General features: G+C 45.4%; 2 protein-coding genes across 3 annotated transcripts in view; one reads left to right on the top strand and one right to left on the bottom strand.

Moving 5' to 3' along the window:
• LOC142573142 (THAP domain-containing protein 1-like) overlaps positions 1–11269 on the top strand; it is a 54995-nt gene extending 43726 nt beyond the window's left edge. Inside the window, exon 4 of the mRNA XM_075682683.1 lies at positions 11066–11269. The gene's annotated coding sequence lies outside the window, so the exon portion shown is untranslated. The remainder of the gene's footprint in view (positions 1–11065) is intronic.
• LOC142573138 (calpain-5-like) overlaps positions 1–22775 on the bottom strand; it is a 74539-nt gene that overhangs the window by 2098 nt on the left and 49666 nt on the right. The window contains exons 8-12 of one of the 2 annotated variants that reach the window (XM_075682674.1): positions 21676–21856; positions 21273–21389; positions 19481–19677; positions 10385–10503; positions 4645–4781 (exon numbers count right to left, since the gene is read on the bottom strand). In XM_075682674.1, coding sequence (XP_075538789.1) covers positions 4645–4781; positions 10385–10503; positions 19481–19677; positions 21273–21389; positions 21676–21856 — 751 coding nt within the window. The remainder of the gene's footprint in view (positions 1–4644; positions 4782–10384; positions 10504–19480; positions 19678–21272; positions 21390–21675; positions 21857–22775) is intronic. The other variant, XM_075682675.1, reaches the window with a different exon arrangement.

Below are 22775 nucleotides of genomic sequence, written 5' to 3'. Positions count from 1 at the left end.
AACAATTTCTTTTTTTGCGCTCAAACTCCTTCAAAGAAGTGGCGGCACGTTTCCTTTCCTTTTTATTTCTTCAATACGTAAGTCCTTTCTGTTCCCATCCTCCTTCTGCCGCGTGTTCACCTCACCGACCATTTACACATCCTCTTGGTCAGTTGCACAGTCAACGTCCATTTTTCGGACTCCCTAGGGGCCGCGATAACGTCCGAAAAATTGGGCAGTTCGAAAAAATTAAGGGCTCAAATTGCCACAGGCACATCCGAAAAAGCTCCGAGTGCCTGCTAGTACACTTATTAGGCATATCGGTGCTCGTACTGTGACACGAGACGTGTGCATGTGTGTATAATTAAGGAATACACACTGTGTCCCATGACAGTTGCCATTTCCCATGCTTCACTGCGTATTCTTCACTGTGTAACATTAGGATTAAGGCAAAGCTAACTTTTGGGAACCGGCATTATGCAACGCACCATGCTTTCTGAGCTTCGAAGCTAATCACGAGGGTCACAAAGGCAGAGTCTGTGCCGTTGCTGACAGCGGCGAATTCTTTCAACGAAAAACACGGCACCGAACGGCAAGAAGCTTAACAGCGAGCATAGAAGCAGCTAGGCCTAGCGTTGCCGCGGTGGTCGCTACGGCTACCAAGGGATCTTGGATATATACAGGTGTAACTAAGGCCATTAGGGCTACGTGGCTGTTCTGGGTATAGTATAGTTAAGGTGTAGTATTATTGCAGAACTCCGCACAACAATGAGGAAAGAGAGCACGAGCTTGGTGCTGAAGATGACGCTGGTGACTGGCTTACTGTGCGCTTGTCTGTACATATTGTGGAAACAAATTTTAATGCGACAGAGTTAAAGAACTTGTGTCGCTGGAAATCCGGTGTCGCCGTCGGACATTTCAGCAAAAGATTTTCGAACCACCCATACCCAGGCCCTCCATGTGAAGCAAGGAATTTACTTAAAGGGACCCTGAAGCGTTTTTGAACATTTTGCACAAACGTACAGAGTCATTAGAGTAAGTCCTTCTGATCATTAATTGACGCATCTAAGTGCTCCACATAAACCGTGTAATTTATTAGGTTTTAAAAATGTACATTGTTGCCGATCGCAGCACATCGTTCGGCTGAATTTTAAACTACCCCTACCCATTTGACATCATTCGCCCCAATGACATTAGTAGGGCGAGCTATCCGATTGGCTGCCCAGGGCGCGTCATCAATAATTTTTCCAACTTTATGGAGAACAAATGTTGTTCGTAATAGCTTGAATGTTAGTGTATTTGTTTCTATAAAAAGAAAGTAACAGAAAGACAATGCACAAGGACACTTTCTCACTACACTTAAGCACTTCCGGCACACAGCAAGCGTCGTCTGCTTGTGTTACAACGTGCTCTAGTTCGACGAGAGCTTTGCGGTCAGAGTCTTCATGAGCACCATAATTTGACTTTGTTGCATTGTGAGCTGCAAACGTAGCGACTGGCAATATGTCAAGCTGCGACATTGTGTCCCTCTGCAAGGCAGCGGATGAGCGGAGTGGTTACAGTGCATCGTACTGTCGCTATCTGAGCGGCCCATGCAAGAAGCCGCATTTCTACCAGAAAGCCCACCTTCGTGCATAGTGTTCGTGGCCAGCGTTGCCCGCTAAACATGACAGTTACATATGCTCCAGTTGTGGGGAAGCGCGAGAAACAGTCAGGGATCTTTGAACGCTATCGCATTCCACTCTTAAAGGCGAAGCTTGAGTATCGTCCAAATTTTCCAATTTTCCCCTTGCTTCTACCATCTGCAACAATATAACTGAAGTTGCTGAAGACATTTGCCTGTTTCTATTTGAGGAGTGTTTTTCCCCGAAACCGAAACTAAGCAAAACTTGCTTGTATTCAAAACAGCATCTTCATACGCGTTTATAAAAAATTAGCGAAGTCCTTCATTTGTGCCAATCAATATGAGTCAATTTTGTTTATTTAATAAGTGAGGCGTAAACTTGAAGAGGCTCATGGGATGCGTCACATGCTCGGTGCTTCCGGTTTGACGAATGACACCTCTGTGCACCTTCACCGCAACACGTCGCCCCACACCGCTGATTTCTAGAGCCTGCAATGGTTGTATACATGACCGACCTTGAAAGCTGAATTTAGGCAGCCATTTCAGATACATTTTTCTTTATAAAAATACATGTATTAGCTATCCGTGTCATCACTTTCGTGCTTATCGTGGATGACAAGTCATGATTTCCTGTTTTCACATTGCTTCTGTTCGTGTGAGCAACGAGAGTGAGTTTGGAACATTTCAGTTGTGAATATCAGATTTCTGTTAGAGCCTGTCGTATACACAAACGTGTGTACAGCTGTTAACAACCTTGACTTTCCTTAAGAACAATACTTTCCACACATTTGGCCTTTCGAACGTTTCAATTGTTTTACAGCAAACCTGTATACGTTTTGCAACGTTTACACATGGATCATACATGTGTTCTTTTGTAAAATAACTTGCGGTCGATGCTACTGATAATATTTCCTGGAGCATTCATGATAATACATTAACCACGCAGTCGGCATGGTTTAGCCATGTTTTAAGGTAGTATCTCTTGCTCCAACTTTACCAAAACATTTGTTATAAATGTCTCTAACATGTTCAAAGCTGCAGTATGCCCCTTGTGTTGGGGACACTGAGATATTTGTGTGAGATATGGAATGTAAGGCATGCTAGAAGTGTTTGTGGAGTACAGTTCGCTTGCCCTGCACACTTTTGTTTGTCAATATACCTTTAATTTCTCTTTGTAAAGAAAACATTGCAGCTTTGTGGCAATTAGGATAGTGTTCCTCACTCCATGCACCTTTTACAAAATATGCATGAAAAATTATGGTCTACATCTTTTCAATCGTCCTAGCTCATACCGCATTGAACATCAAATGAGAGTCGCTATATCATGCAAGGTGCCCGCCTAAATGGCATTCCAAGGCATTCGTGCAGAGAGAATGCTTGGGAATGGAACTGCCTCTCGTGCCTCCACTACTAAACCGTGCATGTTTGAGTCAGCCTCGTGAAATTGAGATGACATAAGTAAAGAAAAGATAAATGTTGTCGTTGACACGAACAGAACTGACACAAGAACAAATGCGGCTCGTCACTCCAGATAAGCACAAAACTGTGACAGCACGCATAGCTAATTCACACGTTTGATCGATTTGGCTAAAACAAATTATTTTAAGTGACTGCCTATGCTCAGTTTTCATAGTTGGTCATTGATGCAACCACCATAGGCTATAGAAATCAGCAGTACGGATGACACCTTGCGATGAAGGTGCACAGAAAGCAAGCGTGGCCGGCTCCGCAAAGGGAGAATTGTGCGCCCAAACCGTCATCTGCTGAACCAGAAAGCGCATAGCAGACAATGCATCCCATGAGCCAGTGCAAGTTTACGCCTCACCTATTGCAGCGCTCCAACAGCACTGCGTAACAACACCACCGGCATGGCGTCTTCTATAATTCCTGCGTGAGCACTTTGTCTGGTTCTGTTTATTTGCACTCGTGGGACAGTCCTGGCTATGGACTGTGACGGCTATGACGAAGTTGGCGACAGGTTGGCACCTAGACAAAATCCTTCAAAGGTACACTTGCCCAAAAAGTATTGCAGGGCACGCAAGAGCATGGCAATGCTATTCGGTGTGCCAGTGCTCTCGCGCATCAAAGTAAAGCTATGCGGGCACTGTGGTGTCTTAAAGCGTGGCTCATGTTTGGGCACACCAACAGAGTTGATGACACAGTGTACTTTGCTCGATGTGGTGAAATCACTGTCTTTTTGCATTCAGTACACAAGTGCAAGGCTGGCTTACCGCAAAACAATATGCAAGTAAACCTTGCTTCACCTCTTTGTAACTTAGGCTTGGCGGGCCCATGTAATATGGCAGACGACATGAACCCAGGCATTTAGCCGTCACTGCGCATGCGCAGGTTTGGTTTGATGTGTGGCTGCGCTGGCGTGTGCTGCCATACCCTGTGGAGGCGTGTACATCTGCCCTGAAGAACTCTAAGTTCTAACACTGCTGAAGTGTGAACACACAGAAATCACTGAAGTACAAGCTTGTATCAGAGGCATCAGTGAAAAGCAAAGTTTAATGAGCAAAGTTTGACAGTGCTGCATACTTCATTTTAATGGTTTGCAAAACATAAGAGATGAAGTGTCGGTGTCTTAGCAAAACCCAAACATCTCTTCGAAGCTTAGCGATGCACCATAAGATAAGTTTCGTGAACAAGAGGCGACTGTTGCAGATGCATGATTTACGGTGTGCTTGTGAGTAGCCATGGTACTGTTGTGCTACTTCTCAAGCACAGACATGCCAAAGGGAAAAAGAAAGCGAAAAATCAAGAGAACCCAATGTGGCCCTCAAAGATTTCCATTCAAAGTGGGACAATTCGCCGTAAAAAACTAAAAAAAGTTAGATATAAGATTTGGTGTCACAGTGCACTTAAACTGTGCGAGTTAGATTTATTGTACTAGTCACACTTACTTATTGTCACCAATATGCCCAGACAGCATTATTTGCCATTGACAATTAGCGGCTTCAACATGAAATATTATCCACTTCATTTCTTATGGATTTGGCTCGCTTTGAGAAAATCCCCATTTCCCTGCCTGCACTGACCTGGATCTTAATGGGCGTGGAGGCATCCTTGCGGTAGAAGAGGGCGCTGATGTTCCACGTTGGGTCCAGCGTGCCCTGACAGACAGTCGAGCGCACCGACTGGCCCTCGCACAGCATCACACAGTACGGGTCTGCCACTGCACAGATGTGCAACACGGGCGAGGCAAACGGCATTCGTCGTGCACTGATGACCGTATATGCACTTTCATCATGCAATCATGCACGATGACAGTGACAATTAGGACAATCATGCGTTGTCCTGTCTTACAGCCGAGTTGCACAAAGAGGCCCATTCGTCCAGGTACCCCCTGCTTGACATGCAAAATGCAACACTGTAGGTGGAATGCAAAAATGCTCATGCATGCGACTGATCCCCAGGCAGTCAAAATATTTATATTAGAAGGTCTCCACTATGACACCTCTCACAGCCCCTGGATATTAATTAACTTCTTCTGTGCCAAGCTAATCTCCTGAATTCCAACCAAAAATAGCCAATTTATTTTACTGCAGAATCATCTACACAAAAGCAATCTAAGATATATTACACATTTTGTTTTCCAATTTTCCAGCATTTATTGCATAAGTTCAAGACTAGCAGCACTACACAAGAAAATGAAAAGTATCACCGGCAAAAAAATTGACAGAAAATGAAACATGTATTTTGTCGACAAGCTGAGCTTGTTGTGGCATGTTTTCACCATAAATGTGTAGACGAACCCAGCTCATCCATGGCACAGAAAGGGTTAAACACCACCAATCAAAGCATAAGACACAGGAATCCAGACTGCCTGCTGGTGCTGCTGGCATTCCCCCTTTTAGGAATGGCTCAAAGACCACAAGCACTTGTGACAATGGTGGGATATTTTTGCTTAAGTGAGTCAGATTACAATGCAAAGCCATGCGTTAAATTTGCAGAAAATAAATTCCACCAGTTAGAAAAAAAAATGTACAATAATGCGGCAGAAGGTAAACTTTAGCACATACTTTTTTCCAACTTCTTACAGCAAAGAAGTGTGGACATAGTTATGGCTCACAAAAGAAAGCTTCTGTAAAAGAAGTGGTGTTATTGCACATACTCTGTCTTTAGAAGTCTCTTTTGGTATTGTGTATGGTATTGTACAAGAGGCAATGGCTACAGTTGGGCCACAATTTCTAAGTTCAGCATGGCTTGCACCACAAAAGAAAATACCTACATTGTAGGAACTTTCCTTCAACAAGCCTGTTACATCGATCTGGTGTTGCTACAGATGTGCAAAGTGATGGATGGCTCAAGCCATTTTCGGGACTTTTGGCAGTCAAACTTTATTATGAAAAGCCGAGGTGATTCTCATTATTTTGATCAAGAAAATGCTCAGCATAATACAGCTCCTGCGTGAAAGGTGTAAAGGGGCCTTCAATGCCTTCCAGGACATACCTAATTACACTTGAAATAAGATTTTAAGAAACATGAATATAAATGTGATGATGTGATCTTGCAATATGCAGTTGTTTCAAGAAATGGTAATACAGAAAGAAACAGAGTTGATTGCAAGTTGAATTTCAGCACCTTGCATCACATTTTTACCCATTCACTAATGTCGTTTGTTGCAACCAACACCAATTAAATGCTTGTCGTGCATGTGTGCAGACACATGCCATGGTTGCCTCTTCATTGCTGTCCACAACAGCCATGTTGCCACATGATCGTGTGGAGTAAGCTGACAGAGCATTTAAAGTATGCATGCCACAGGTTGCTTGCAGCTGCACCAACATTTAAGTAAGCCTTGACCAAAGAGGGATAGCCCAAGTGGTCAGAAAGTGTGAAGCTCTGGCTTAACTACCACTGGCTATGCTAGGTATGCCACCGCGACCATCGCATGCGGAGGTGGATTTAGAGGGGGGACCAATTCCACCAATTAGATGTTCCCAACTTCTCTTACGGAAGTTGAAAAACTGTTGTAACCTTAAGGAATGCTTGTGTGTGTGGTGCTGTACACTCATTTTTTGCCCATTGGCCACTGTCATGCTGTTGCTATAGACAGAGAAAAGTACCAGCGAGGGCTTGCACCAAATTTTGTTTTATCATTTCCCATTAGCAGAATGACTGCAGGTTCACAACTTTCGTTGGGGATCATATTCCTTAAGGCAGGTCAAGCGCACAAGGACACGGACGGCAAAAAGAAAAAAAAAAACAAGGCACTACTTCCAACTACTTTCATTTGCCATGACCCCCCTCCCCACTGCATATATACATTCACCATTCAAGTTTAGCTCCATCACATTTCCGCGGCGTGCTGCTGTTTCTGGTGCTCTTTCTCTCCCCCTACTTTCATTCCCTACCCCCTGTGCAGCGCGGTTGAGGTGTCCTCTGCTGAGAGACAGTTACTGCGCTGCACTTTACCCCAACCTTTCCTTCCCATATTCAAGAATCTCCTTCTCTCACGGCGCACATGTCACAACTAATGATAACTATATCGCTAACTGCGTGAGATGATGCCTCGCCGTGCATGCTCATATCTACACGTGTCTGCAGAATGCTATGGTTACACTATGAAAACATGAATCGATAAAAGGTGTTGACCAAAAGATTGTCAAATGATAAAATGACGAGTATTTTTTAAAAAACTAAGAAGTGATATAATGGGGCTGTGAACAAAATACAATGGGACGCTAAAACGGCTGTACACCCAAGGCGCCAAAGGCTAGTCGGCCAGGAAAGAGGAAAGAAAGAAAAGTGGGAGAGCAAAAAAGAGTGATCATAGACTGTGATGATCTACAACAATTAGTGTTGTAGACAATCAAGTTCTTTTTTCTAGAGCGACACGAAAGGGGCGCTGACACAACTCGGATCAAGCCAATTGATGCACAATGCTTTGACAATTTCTCGGGTGAACTGTTCTCTTTATCTTCCGATCATGACAGTCTGTTCTAAATGTGGGGAACACACATGTTTACACGTGGCACAGTGTAAGTCCATAATGCTGCCTGATTTATCCTTTGAGTTATTCTCATATCCATGTAGGCAGTCAGTGATACATTGGCCTGTCTGGCCGATGTAAACACGTCCACAAGACAGAGGTACTATGTTGCAACCGACACCGCACCTGCATGCCACATAGCCTCTGACGTGGTTCTTACTTCAACGCATCCCGCAGCCCTCATGATTCTATGTGATATTAGGTGCACATAAGGGAGGACGGCAGTTTTTGTCCCGTCATTTTTCTTCGACGGCGCAACACTGTTTCTTCAGAGTTGACACAGCAGGGATTCCACATGGTCCAATAAAAGAAAATTAGGGAAACTTGCTTATCCCAATCGCTCGACTTGCAAAGCAAGGCACTGTGCTATTTGATGAGGGCCTAACCATGTGAGTGCATTTTTCAAAGCACTGAGTGCAATGGCACGTTTGACCAATTTGGCGTGGTTGAAGTCAAATGGAAGAAGCCGTTTTTTTTTTTACCTTGGACCGTACATCCAGCAGGCATGCTCTCAGGTGAAGAACAAGTCCATATGGAGGAAGCAGATGGGATCATTAACAGTAATTTCTCTGGTGAGAGTTAGTCCGGGAAACGCTTTACAGAATTTGGAAAACAATTCTTCTATTTTGTGTGTGGCATCTTCTGCAGTCTCATGGAAGACGACAAGATAATCATCAACGAAGCGGAAAATCTTGACTGAAAGGGGCACAAGGTCTGTGTCAAACTTGGCTAGCAGAAGGTCACTCAACCCTGGTGCAAAGGCCGCCATATGCATCGGGTCAAGCCTTGCACCGGTGGGTCACTGGTCGTATTCCTCACGTGCGCCTTGACCCACTGGTGGTGGAAGTTATGCTCCTTCTAGGCTTTCTCAAGGAGTAGAGCGATGGCACCACAACACGTCAGAGCAGAAGGAACAAGAAATTTCCCTCTCAGCACCCAGCAAAGGTGCCGCTTGTGCGCTGCAGAAAAGCCTTGCACTGCTGCACAGCGGGAATAACTGCTGTGACCCACCGGCGGCTGCAGTGAACGTGTTCAATGTGATGCCTGTCAGCCAAATGGCATGAGTTTATATGTGCTGTTATATTAATTTCACTGTGCCAAACGTTTCCGCATTCATCAGTGCGTAAGTCAGATACCCCATTCTTTGGCACCCGAGGTCAACACCATATTGCTACTTTCTGAAGTTCATGCGTTCATGCTGGCCTTTTTGGAACTCAGATTGACATAGGCCACCTGGCATTGTCAGAGGCTGCATATTTGCGGATATGCATCTCTGAGTGCCCAACTTGTCAATATCATTAACTGATCGATTGATGCAGTAGCCGACCGACTTTCTGGAACGCGTGGAGACCGAAAAATAGTCTGAAAAATTTAACAGTCCGAAAAACTCGTTCACTTGAAAAATTAAATTTATTAGACTTAAAGTGGCTTAAAAGAAATCTCTAACAATGCCCTGCCTCATGCTACGCTTGGAGGCGATCAGATATGATTATATTTGCACAAGTGATGTCGTCTCCGTACACAGTCGACAAGAGCGTCACTGCGTTGGTGATCTCTGTTGGCGGAGGTCGGCACGGAGATCAAAGAAACAAGCCACATTACTTCGCACCACTTCTCTCGCAAAGACAGAGGAGGTGGTGCCATTCATGCAGATGTGAAGCCGAACAAACACACACAAAGATGCAACGTCTCCAAGACACACCTGCTCCGACGACACACGACATCTGAAATAGCAATCAATACTTATGGTGAATTCGGCAAATCGTGCCAGTGTGCACCAGAACACCCCAAAGCACTGTTTCATCCAATCATAAAGGCCCCAGGGCAACCCAGTGCACGCCGGGGCAATTTGACAAATTTGCCATTAAAAAACTGAGCCAGCATTAAGTGATTATGATGATAGTGCTGAAAAAAAATAGTGCTGTCCCCTGGACGATTTTGTCTACTCGTAGCGTGTACCTCTCAATCTTGGAGGCTATACAGCAGCCACTGGAAGCCAAGCCAGCGGAAGCTCCAACATGGCAGCCTCTAAGATCGGGTAGCATGGCTTGGAATGAGCGATTTAATCCGGAAAGTCAAAATGAGGCCTAAATTTCCCCGAAAGATCGGTCGTGAAAATGCATTACCTCTATGGGAACCCTGACTGTGAATTAATGAAGTTTGGATTACGGTATTTGTCAAGTCCGAATTTTTGGTGTCCGAAAAATCTGTCTGCTAACTGTACATGGTTGATGGATTGGTTGACGGAGTTCGAGGCCCCAAAACAGCCCAGGAGCTATGACTATGAGTGATGCTGTAGTGGAGAGCTACAAAATAACTTTAACCACCTAGGGTTCCTTAAAATGCGCACATATAGCACAGTACAGGACATTATTCGACATACTGACACCGCCCAAAAATTGAAATTATATTCTTGTTCTTTACGTGCCACAATCACTATCCGATTGTGAGGCAAGCCATAGCGGGGGACTCCCGATTAATTTTGACTACCTGGAATTCTTTAACGTGCTCCTAAATTTAAGTACACAAGCATTTTTGCATTCTGCCCCCATTGGAATGAGGCCACTATGGTTGGTATGGAACCAGTGTAACATTGAGCTCACTGCCATGGCCACTGAGCTGCCACCACAGTGGGTCCTACACCCACCAGAATGCAGCCATCAGGGCCAGGAATCCAACCTGGGACCTCGTACGCAGAGGTAGAATGTCACAGCCACTGAGCCAATACTGCATGTACAGCGAAGACGAGTACACAATGCACGAACGGCTAGCACAACACTCACATCCAAAAGGGTCTTGCCGCTCAAGGCGGCTCGCTCCGATAATGCGAATGATGGTGGCCAAGGCTGGCATGCTTTGGCACGGAAGAAGCTTGGCACTCGGCACATCCTTCTGCAGCTCCCTGCATGCCACATTGGGTGCATTGGGTACACTGGCACCTGCCCACACACACAGCACTTCAGCACAGCAAGAGGACGAAGGCAGAGAACTGTGGACACACACACAGCGCAGTGCCTTTCTGTCCCTGCGCACTGCCCACACAGAAATAGGATGCATCTAGATCCCCAAACACTGGTTCAGAGGACAATGCCCAAGATCTGGAAGCTAGATCGGGTTGTTTTGAGAGCAAGATCTTACGAAAATTAACTGACGGCTGCAATTCATGAAAATAATGTGGAAATGGTTTAGGAATCCATTGAGCATGTTTCATTGGAAGGTTCAGTATTCATCCAGACGCAAACTGGACAGTAGCTCCCTTGACTGTGACCTTTGGCTTAATGGACAGCAAAGTAAACAGTGGATCTGATAAATTGCTGCATCTCTAACCTGCACTTCATTTTGTGTTGTCGCCAGTTTCTTGGCTTACCAGCACTCTGTAGGTGTGATGGTGGAGAACTGCAATTTTGTTGAACACTTTTCATCAAATGCCATGTGTAAAGAAATTTTGTTTTGTTTTTTTATAGGCATCCACTCATTTCCGGCAACGAGCATGGCACAAAATCAGAGGCTTGCAGCACATTGCCATCATGCTCAAGACTTGCGCATCAGTTGAGCGTGCTGGGAACATCGAAAGGGGACATAAACCCACAAATTCATTAACCTGTCTGCAGATGTGCAACAGTTCATCGCTGCTGCAGTCAGACGGCACAGCATGTACCAAAAGCTGGAAGAATAAATTGCTTCTGCTTGAACAATGAAACGCCGCATGCACTTTCATTTATTTTGGCATCATTCAGCAGCGCAAGATGAGCTGCCGCATTTGCTTCAGGTTACTTGTTCGGTAATGTTAGCTGTGAGGGCAGACAACACAACTGTAACAACGTAATGGTCCCAACAGAGTAATTGTGGCTCCACATCAACTTCATCCTGCAGTACATTCAGCAATGTCTTGCTGAATGCAGTAGAATCCCATTAAACAGAACCTAAAACAAAAGTGGAGAAATATGTACTTAACAAGAGTTCTGTTTACTCAGAAAGATGTGCAGAGGTGAAGCACTATATGTCATACACCCTCCTGACAATGTTAGACATGGTAGGCATACAGAAGTGAATGTAGCAGCAAGTTTGTCTCATGGTCTTGGCATCACTGACAGCTACTCAATTGACTACGCTTCGCTAATTTCAGTTTCAAAGAGGTGCCAGCGACGTATCAAAACAAAAACATTGCTCTTACTGCTCTAATTAGAGGCAGAATAACATGCGATCAAGCAAATTATTGAACAGTGTGCTGTAAGGTGTTCAAACTTTCCATTGCCCTTATTTCGCTCCTCTATGGGACGAGTGGCGGTGCCGCGAAGCTGTCCAGGTCCGTACATGCTATGCATTAAATATGTATCAGTCAATTTTTTTTCCTGCGTGCATCTTTGCCACCGATTTTTAAGGATGGCTTTCTGCATAGATGACAAGTGTCGCAAAAATATATTTCACACATTGCCTCTTTCTGAAAAAAATCCTTTACAGCTTGCTTCTTGGTTTTATTTACAGGTAGTTACGTAAATTTTCGTTCTGATGAGAGAAAGTTTTTTGCATTACCCAAATACAAAACCAATCAATTCAGAGGATGTTGTTTCATTCAAGCAGCAATTACATTTAAGCAATTTCTGTTTACAGAGATTCTATTGTATTTTTCTTTGGAAAATAAAATCTTTCCACAGAATTCCTTGTGCAAAGGACGTAACTAACTTATTGGATTTTTCTGTTAAATGTGGCATTGAGGTTGTGGACAAGAGATGGCGGCACGATACAATGCTGAATGATGACCGAGTGTTCATTCATTGCATGTCCAGTGCACACAGCAGCATTAAAATAGATTTGAGGAACACAAAAAGCAAGTCAGACGTGCATGATGAATTGTACATGTAGCTGGGCAGGTTTCAAGGCAGGGAACCACAGACTTCAGTCAAGATTTTTTAGCGAGTAACACAGGTAGTGTTGTATCAGATGACCCAGTGACTAAAAGTCACAAAGAACTTTAAGATACAGTCAACGCCCAATATGTAGGACTCTCTAGAGACTGAAAACGTCGAAAAATCTGAAAAAACAAGCAGTCTGTAAAAACAAATGCATGCAGAAAACAAACCATTTTATAGGCATTTCTCGGATGGGGAGAGTCAAGGATGGAGTAGCAGATCACCACAACTCCCCTAATTTGCATTGTTGAGTAAGCTCAAAAAGAGCCTTTAATAACAATTCTTTTTAAAAGTCACAGTCTCGTATGAAAGGCTCAGCATTGACAGCAATAGAAAAGTATTAGACAGCCACACGAAGAAAAGGTCACGGCTGTATCGGTTGTACAAAAAGAAGTAAATGTTCGCTTTAAGGCCAACTGCAATAAAATTATGGAACGCGAAAAAAGCCCCGTTTCAGTTAATTTAGACATAGAGCAGCCTCCGTGGGAAATTTTACGCTTGAGATGCGAATGGGCACTTGTAAAACGCTTGCGAAAACTGATGTTTCTCCTACTGAAACTGCAAAAAAAAAAAATATGTCGCCATTACAAGTCGCCGGAAGGGACATACTATACAGACTGTAGAGAACCAGCACTTGGGTCGTCTGCTTCCCCTGCTTGTATTCCGTTTCCATGCATCAGCGAGCCTGTCTCACATGTCTGCTAGCGACAGAGTTGGTGCGCTTTGCTAGCTGCTTCGTGTGATGTGCCAACGCCATTGCGCACCCACAGTGTTCTTTTAATGCGAAGTATTCTCTGTGTCCAGCTGCTTTTCACTATCTGGTTGTCTATGTTGAACAGCAGAGCCTCAATGCGTTCTGCCTCTACTCAATGAAGAGCACATTGGGGTGCCAAGCTAAAGGCATGGATATAGTCCTGGTTAACGCGGATGCGATTCATGCGCGATGCAGTTACACTGCATCGGCGAAAATTGGATGCTCTACATTCTAGTGTGGCTGGCGCTGCAATCGAACATGTCCTATTGCACGCCAGAGCCACTGAAACAGGGTGTATCGCGCGCTAGCTTGGCCGACCAGCAGCATGCTGGCCTATAATACAGTTCAGGTTCACTGAAGCAAGCGTGTTATGTTTGCGCCTTCGAAAACAAAGAAGCACTTGCTCGCCGTGCACTCGTGTGTTTGCACTATGGCAACAACTGATTGTCGTGCTGTTGCGAGTCACGTTTAAAGCATAATGTAAAATTTTACCGATCTTAGCATCTCCAGCGTGACGTATCCGACCACACCGGCCGCTGCCTGGAACGCTAGAAACGCCAGACTCGTCGACCGATCAGACAACTACCGCCATCTGTAGTAAACAATGATAAGCAGCCAAGGCTCAGCACTGCTAAGGCCCCTGCATCCACGCGCCAGCGCCGCTTTCTAAAGTAGCGACCCAACCTTTGTTGTGCGCCGCTTTTTTCCCTCACACCAAATCCGGTTTAAAAATTTCCGGTTCCGGCGTTTCCGCTTCCTGGAGTTGCGCTGCGGGAATTTCCGCTTTGACTGCTGTTAGACGATGGTGAGATGCCCGCGCGTGCTTAGCAGAGCTGTGGCAGTCACCATAAGAAGAATGCAAAGGGGACAAGCTGTTGTATTCCGCTGAAGTAGTAGTTCGCGGTCACTGTTTTCCAAATGCACGAAAAACGGCAGTGGTCTCCAAGCACCCAGGCACTACATTTCACTGTACGTTGTCGCTCGTGCCACAACCGGTCGCAGGTTGATGCGAAGCAGCGAACACAAGCAGATCGCTGGTTACAATAGGCGGTGGTTCTTGGATGGAATTGCATTCACAATTTCAACCGCAGCTGGTGCAATTAAAGCCTCTCCAGCGACGCGAAAGTAAACAACGCTAAAAAACAAAACGTCACTTCCACTCGGAACAGGAAGCTGCAGCTACGTAAGTCCTGCTTGGCGCCGGAAGCTAAGGGGGTGAGTGGGAGAGGAGCGTGGTGGAGGAGGGCAAGCTGGCGGTACTTAACCTGGTCGGCGGAAACGTGTGTGGAGGGGCTTTAAGCACCGCCAGGCTAGAGGAGCTCCATGCTAAATGTGCATAAACTCACGGCCAGAGAGGCCGGACTGTGGCCGTCATAAAGCCTCGCCCATTTCGCTTTGGCGGTGTTATTACATTCCTTCACGGCTTGCCGCTGCATTTACACCATGGCCGCCGCATAGCGTTCTCCTTTGTGACAAATGCAGCATGCGATTCTGCTCATTTCTGGCGGTGTGTCAGAAAGGCTTTCGTTCGTCTACTTCAATGCGTCCGAAGTAGAGACGTGCAAAATGTCTTGAAGATGATGCACTACCGGAAATTATCGCTCGAGAATATCACCCTTCAATGCAACTTACCTTTGGTTGTCATGCGCAATCGTGGCTTACAGTACACATAGTCACCCTGAGAAAGCGTTTGCTAAGCAGATGTTGATGGGTAAGTGACTGTGCTGTTGAAATGTAGCTTGTGCAGCTTTGTCAACTGCAGTTTACATGCTTTGTGTGTGTTGGCTGGCCCACGTCGCACTTGCCTGCTGCACCACGGTGCAGGCTTGCGCTCTGAAAGCTGGAACCAGAAAGATGTGTTTCCGTCAACTCACAAATGATGAGTGAGCATTGGGCCTGGCTGCCTAGGTGCAACTGAGAGATCAAAAGTCGCGTACGATTCTTCAATATACGCCACAACCGCATCACTACTGCTTCGCCGCTAGGTGCACGCGTCATCTGCATAGGTGCTGTTTAATACCTGCTAGTAACAAAATGAGGCAATTACGTACCAGCCGTGCACCTTTGCCACAATTACTATGAGAGTATACACTAAGTATTTATAGTACTACTGTACTTACTCAATTTTAACGTGCCCTCGATAGTAACACGGTGCGCACCCATTTGCCATGACCTAAATAAATAAGTCCTTTACAGTACCACGCATCTCATTATTTCATACAGAAACACAACTTTCTCTCATTTGGAAAACAAAGATTTACTTTCAATGCAGTGAAGTTGCGATAAATAAAGAAAAAATTGCAGTTTCGCCTGAGAAGCAAAGCATCGAATGTGACGGCAAATTAGTAGACAGCTATACGAATAGTAAGGATGGTAGTTTTATCGGTCATATAAACTTTTAAACATTCTCTTACTAACTAAATTAACAAGCATGGTGTCACGCGTGTACAAGCAAACATGAACATGTCTCACTGAACGACCACGGAAACCATTTACATATATAAAAAAAAGAAAGTGAGGGAGTGCGGTAGCAGGAGCGAGCAAATTGACTTTCGTGCAGCCTCTCACTTCAATGTGAACTAAGCGACGAGAACAAAGCGTGGTGTGCCTATATGCATAGACGGTCTCCATCGCACATTGCTTTCAAGATAGGGGCCGCACGGCCGCGCCGTACGCAGCAGCCTCCCGAGTAGACTGCCTCTCCTGTTTGCGCCAGTTCCAAACGCAAGTTTCGGGAACTACAAACGCCCGTGATGTGGCTCGATTTCTGTCTGTCTTCACACGTGATCAGTTTCCTTTTAATGCGGCATCCTGATGAATTCGGTGTGTCTTCAGTCAGCTCTTCCATGCTGATAGAGCAAATGCAGAAAACGGCAAGACGGATGGTGAACTAAGTTAAGCACACATACTACAGCGCATGGAGGATGCTATGGCAGCTACGCTCAAAACACGTACAAGGCGGTCATTTGGAAATCCCTTAGGGTCGTACTCGATTCTAACGCATGCGCAATTTTAGGACCCATTTTATTGGAATAAAAGTGCATGTTAGATTCAAGTAACTATGGTAAATTTAGCCCAAGTGAAATTTCGTTGCAGTTGGCCTTAATAATTAATTTAACAAACATGGTGTCACATGTGCACAGGCAAAACACGAACAGACCTCACTCGATGGCTGCAGGCACTCGCTGTCACAAAGCTGGTGTGACAAAGAGCACCAGCAGCAGCAGCAAGCGAATGCTTCGTGCTGCCTCTCACCTAGGTGCGTTTCCGAAACTTCACCTTCAATGCTCGGTGTGTGAAAGCACAACAAGCACAAGGCCACCAGCCACCTCGGCTAGTCTAGGCTTTCCAATTTTCGCAGATTATGTCCAAGACAGGGTATGCAGACCCGCACCATGCACAGCAACGGCCGAGCTAGAAGAGGAGACGTGTACTCCAGCCCGACCTCTTGTATGCGCATCACTGGGCAAGCAGGAAGGCGGCGGGCATCAAGCCGACATGCTTCTCGGCTTGCCCTCGCATGCTTTCCCTCACACCAACAGCATACAGCACGCAATATGATATCATCTCACTTGGACTTTCCTAGAGTATCGCTATAATTGTTATCGCAATAAAGAAAAAACGTCTACAGCGAGTGCATCCAAAATAGGTGGCGCTACCTTCAACTGGTGTCTTCAATGTCAGTCATAACGCTGCCATTCACTGGCCTAGTGGCTTGAAAAATTGAAAAAAAAAAATGTTTGCTTTCGTACAGCTTTCCGCTTGCATGCAATAATATTGTTACGTGTGGAACGATACAGACGAAAGAGGCTACTATTTAAAAGCCATTTACACTGGAGCCAGACAGCCAGGCTGACACTAGCTCGCAACAAGGGCACAGACCCACTTCGTCGTTCTCGCGGCGGCTCGTCTCTTGAGTACCTCAATTATATTGTAATAATATCTGCCTGAATATCGGCTCATGTCTTGTCATCACTGTACACTGATGGCAATATCATCGGTGTTCGTGTCAATTCAGAGGGCATCGCAGCTCATGTGCTGGCTTTTCAATTTCAGTTTTTGCATCATCCAAATCATTGTAGGTTATTTCTGCATAGAGGCTGAGCGCGTTGTCAGAGTTGGTGAATCGTTCAATGTTACTTCAGTGGGAATCGCAACACCACCAGTGCACAGGTCGTCGATCACAAAGTCCATGAAAGGGGATTGATTGGGCACGGTGCTGTTATCTTAGGATGAGATGTCCTTCTCAGTACCGAGTATGAAACCCGCAAGGCGAAAGCAGCTGCAAAGTGTCTTGTTACTGTTTTCCAGGTGTCCAAAAGCCTGGAAACAACAGACCCGAGATCAGCGTTGTAACTTTTGCCGCTTCCAAGACCTTCACCTTACTTTTGAGAAAATCCGAAATCATCTGCTTGGAATGCCAAAATTCTTGCTCAGGACGGCTTGTGAACAGCCGCTCTCCGCTTGGTTATTGATGGCTGCTTGCTTTTCCTTCGTCAACCTACCATAGTGCTTTCCATGCTTCGAAGCCACTGGCGAGAATGACAAAGTTGTCATTACCAATAACGGCAACTTCTTTGAATGACTACCACGGCACCAAACAGCAAGAAGCTTTGCAGTGAACATCGAAGCAGCTAGGCATCACACTGCAGAGTGCACAACAGTATAAAACGACCACACATCAAACAACATGGATCGACATGAGACAACACCGGCTTGAGTCTGCGAGGTAATCAAAATGGCAGTGGTGGTGGCTTCGATTATTGCTGTTCCAGACCAACAGCCACGGGCACAAATCTTAAAGAATCAAATAACGAAGGATTTTAGCGTTCAAAATGCGAGACATACAGTTAAACCTCAATATAACGAGCTTCAACATACCGAAATTCTTGATATAAAAAGTTTTGAACTTTCATAACACCATGTATTTAGAACTTCAATATAATGAAGTGGGTTTGTAGGAGATTTCAATATAACCAAATTTCACTGCCGCCGCAAAGAAACGCCGAGACAAATGGAAACTTCTGCAGACACACATGGCCGTATGATTGAACTACAAGCGACTGCTTGCAAATGCACCTGTCAAATCGCATGCCGCGTGACAAGAGCCACCGCTGAAGTGGCACCGCATCATGTTCCGTATCAAGTCCAAGTACGATAAGATCCTATCGCGTCTCGCGGACTGTGTGCTATAGGTGCGAGTGAAAATGTGCACAGGTGAGACAAGATGGTGGCTTCACTAGTGCTGCCTTCCCACGCAAACAAAGGGAAAGAGGGGGAGGAGAACAAGCTTGCGTTAATGCAATAGAGTGCGCGCGAGGGGCAGGGGATGCAAGTTGGCGTGCTCACGATTTCTGGTGTGCGTCTCGGCCGAGGCTGTGCACGGCTATAAGCGTGGATGAGTGCATACACAGCTGCGCGTCCTTCTTCAGGGGTGATTTGCCACGTGTGGAGAGAGTGGGCACGCTGAGACGGCATGGCATCATGTAAGCTGTCTTTCCGTGCATTTCATATCGGACGTTGCGTAATCTCGACTTTCGGTGACCCGTTGGAGAGAGAGGCAGACGAAGCATTCCCTCCCTGCTGCTGGCACTTTTCCTGATAGTGTTGTCCCAACGTGGGCAATGCTATCAGCCGTGGGGTGGAGTTCACACGAAAGCGTGGCTGGATTCGCTTAATTCGTACTGCCGAGAAGATACCGTCAATGTATGTGGCATGAAACCATATCATTCGTTGCCGACTCTCAAATTTATCAAAATGAATTGTTTCCTCATCCAAATTTGCTTTTTTCGATTGCCTGATAATCTGGAAAATTCTGCAGCTCCTTTCCATGTAAGAAAGATAGATCGGCGACTGTACTTATTTGCATGAAAGGTCAAACTTCAATAGAATGAAATTTCGATAAAACTAAGCAAATTGCAGATTTTACCGACTTCATTATACTGAGGTTTAACTGTACGTTGGCTCTATGGGGTATGTGGTGATGCCGTGAAGGCGTCCAAATTATTGGGCATGTTCGAAAAAAATCGGTCACTGACTGTAAATCAACAGTGATCAGCTGGCAAAATGGATCTTCCTTCTGTTGCTGACATTAAATGTTATAAAGTAAGACAGCGATCTCTCTTGTTGTTTCTCTCACATTTGGATATGAACCCTGTGTTTTCATTTTTAAAGTCACTTGAACGTCATGTCACGTCACGGCAAAAATGCCCCACCTGGCGTCAAGTGGTTGGCGGTACAACAAGCGCAGCAGAAACCGCCGTGCCTGCCCCGGCTCGAAAGTGGTTGGCAGAAGACAGTAGCGGCCACGCTGCAGGCTGCACTCGAGGAACACGCCCCGCGCGCGCACATACTCCGAGCTGCACACCTTCGGCTTGAGCACGTGCACTCGGAACTGCCGATTCACCTCCATCTGCGCCAAACAGGAGTTGGCACCACCCAATCTTTGCACAAAGTATTAAAGCAAAATGAAACTATATATGGCCATCGCACAGTATAGTTGACTTTAGTTAAGTCGAACCTGATGAGACCGACGAAAGTTATCTTATTATCTGGCGGGTCAAATTAAGCAAGATAAAGAAAGAAAAGCTAAAAGACAGCTGATTCATTTTGCAGTATTTGCCCGTTTCTAACACGCCCTCGAATCAAACGTGCGCCCACTTTCTGTGAGTCAAAAGTAATAAATTAATGTAGAAATGACATTAAATCTCCTAAACCAAGTAGAAAGCGGATGCACATCCCATTTTTTAGCAAGAATTGTTGCACCAAGACGGCTGGTTTCCTAAAGCCAGCTTCGCCACACGGTTTTTAAAGTCAGCTTCGCCGCAGTACTACGTGTTATGTGGCAAATTATAACTATAATCAGAATTTGTGAGCTACACGTATCGCTTGAAAATCTTCCTAGGGTGGGCTGAAAATAGGCGTTTCCGACAAGAAATGGCATGTGATAAACTCACTGCCCCCTAAGATCCGCTGAGACAGACGCTGCCACTAAAGTGGTCGCCACTGGGGTCATCAGAGGGGTCTGGCACATGCGTGCTGATTGGTCAAGTTCGAATTATCTGGCAAATTCCAATTTTAGGATCGAAATAACGCAAGTTTGGGCCCATAAATATGGATGGGCGCCTGCTGGGAACTTCAGCCAGGATCGAATTAACCAAAAATCGAATTAACTGGAGTCAAACTAACGGAAGTCTACTGTAGTGGTAAACTATTCTGTAGAAACCAAGTTGCCCAAGTTAACAATGTGCAAGATAGCCTTGGCAAGATAGGTGGTATTTCCGGTCCTTTAAGCAGCTGAATAAGAAACGTGAGATGCAGGTAACACAAGACATCGCAAATTACAGCTTGTGGGATTTCACACGTATATATTAAAGGGTCTATGATACAAACCTACAACTATTCTCAGTTTATAATTGCAACTGAGTAGAGTGGGCAATATGATTATATACGCAGAAAATAACTGTGCTCTCAGAGCACAATTAGACTGTAAATTTCAGTACAAAATAGCTGCCTTAAAATGGGCTTCTTAAACAGTTTTTATTGCATAGCTGGGCACAGAGGGTATCTCTCAAGGAGTGCTTTCTCACAAGAATTTCATGTCGGAGCACTACAACAAAACAGGTACAAGTGGTTAAACTTTGCCCTCCTCTCAACCCGCAGCATTCCCTCTCAACTTTTACGCCCATTTTGTTTGCTTTGTTTACTGTTTAACTAAAGATGCTAAAAGAAAAGAAAACAATACCCATTTCCTTGGCCTATGTGAACAAGGTCCCGAAATGCCATAATATATGTTCTTTTGTTCTCTGTGGCAAGTGCTTCTTTACCTTCAACAACAACAAAAAAAAGACATTGATATTCTTCCTTTGTTGGCTTTCCTTTTCCAATGTCCCTTGCCATTGTTAGGTCACTAATGTGTGTCGAGAATGTTACGCAAGCCTGATGGGCTTCCCTCACAGTTGACTATGTCTGAAATTGTGCGTAATTCTCTCACTGTGTTTTTCTCACCTGCATGACGTGAATGCCGATGGCGAAGTGCCCCGTGGGTCCCTCTGCACTTGTGCTGTCCTGCAACAGGTAGGCCAGCACAACCACCGTCCCACCTTCCACGACATCCAGGCGGTACTGCGTGCCACCACACTTCACATAGCAAGGTCTGATGATGGCTCTGATTCAGAGATGAGAAATGGCGTACTCAAAATGTTACCTGACTTTTTTCATTATCATTTTTGTGCATGCACATTCATCAGGATAAGGGCTGCTTCCAGCAATCTCCAGTCAGCCCTGTTCTTTCCTGTTTCCTTTCTTTCTTCCCATGTTACATTTCTATGTTTCTATTCCCTCCTAGCCAACAGACAATTTTGCACCAGAAAAAAGCAAGAAGGGAGAGACATGGTATGGCAGGGCTCACTTGTGGGTTCCGAAGGAAGCTGGACCTGTGGTTGATGCAGCCCCCGGCACGGTCCATGGCACTCCCGCGCTCCCCCACGGTCCACTCACCCAGGAAGCTCTCCTCCCGCCACCCACCGCGGCCTGGCAGGTGGCACACGCAGGTGTCTGTGAAAGCGCCAACAAAGTCCTCGAGGGGAATCCTGCGCATGTTGGGAGGCGCCCGTAAGGGGGTGCCCAAAGGCTACTGTGCTTCACTACTGGTTGCACTTCACTTTATGGGCCTCTTTACGAGTACTGGGAGTTCCTTACAAAATAACCTAGAGTAAAGACTCAGAGCAGCAGTCCTGACCTATTTGCACTTACAATCCTATGCGCAAGTTTCACATGCCATGCGGCCTTAACAGGCGCAACTGGGCATGCCTACATCTCATTCGGCTAAATGTCGCAAACACTAAACACTTCCTATCTAAAATCAAATGGATAAGGCCACCACAGTGCCTTGTGTTGCGTGCAATGTACAGGAAGGCATAGCCCACTTATCTGTGTTTTCAGACTATTTGCAATAGAAATAACATCCATGATATCCACATTGAAGATTCATCAAAGGCTGTTGTCCCTTGAGCTAAGACATATTTTTGGCCAATGGAGTGATACCCCAATCACACGGGCACTATCAAAGTCCTTTGAACTAAAGATCCTTTACTTCAAGGGAGAATTGCGCACTGTCACGCAGGCACAGCAAAGAGCCCTACTGGAAGGGAGCTTTGAGTCAAAGGAGTGCGTGTTCGTCTTTTGAAATCTCAAGGGAATACTCTCGAGCCTAGAGGGCATCCGACAGCAGAAAAAAAAATATCTGAAAATATGGAACTTCAGTTTTTCCCTCTTCAGAAAAAGCTTGTAAGTACTGAATACTATTACTAAAGTAGTAAACACTTTCGGGACACCCGCAATCTCTATCATGAATGCGCCGGTACAGCAGCGCTGGCACGGCCTGTCGTCAGCAGCAACATCGGCACAACACAGGTGCCATGTATGATTTGGTTGGCGGCTGTTAGGCATCCCATTCTCCTCGGCTTTTTTCTGCGCGTCTTCTTCCCTCGTCACTTTTGTTTTATAGTT

This window comes from Dermacentor variabilis, chromosome 2 (assembly GCF_050947875.1).
Source record: "Dermacentor variabilis isolate Ectoservices chromosome 2, ASM5094787v1, whole genome shotgun sequence".
Taxonomy (NCBI): Eukaryota; Metazoa; Arthropoda; class Arachnida; order Ixodida; family Ixodidae; genus Dermacentor; species Dermacentor variabilis.
The sequence above is the reverse complement of the archived record's forward strand: the minus strand, read 5'-3'. Positions and strand labels throughout refer to the sequence as shown.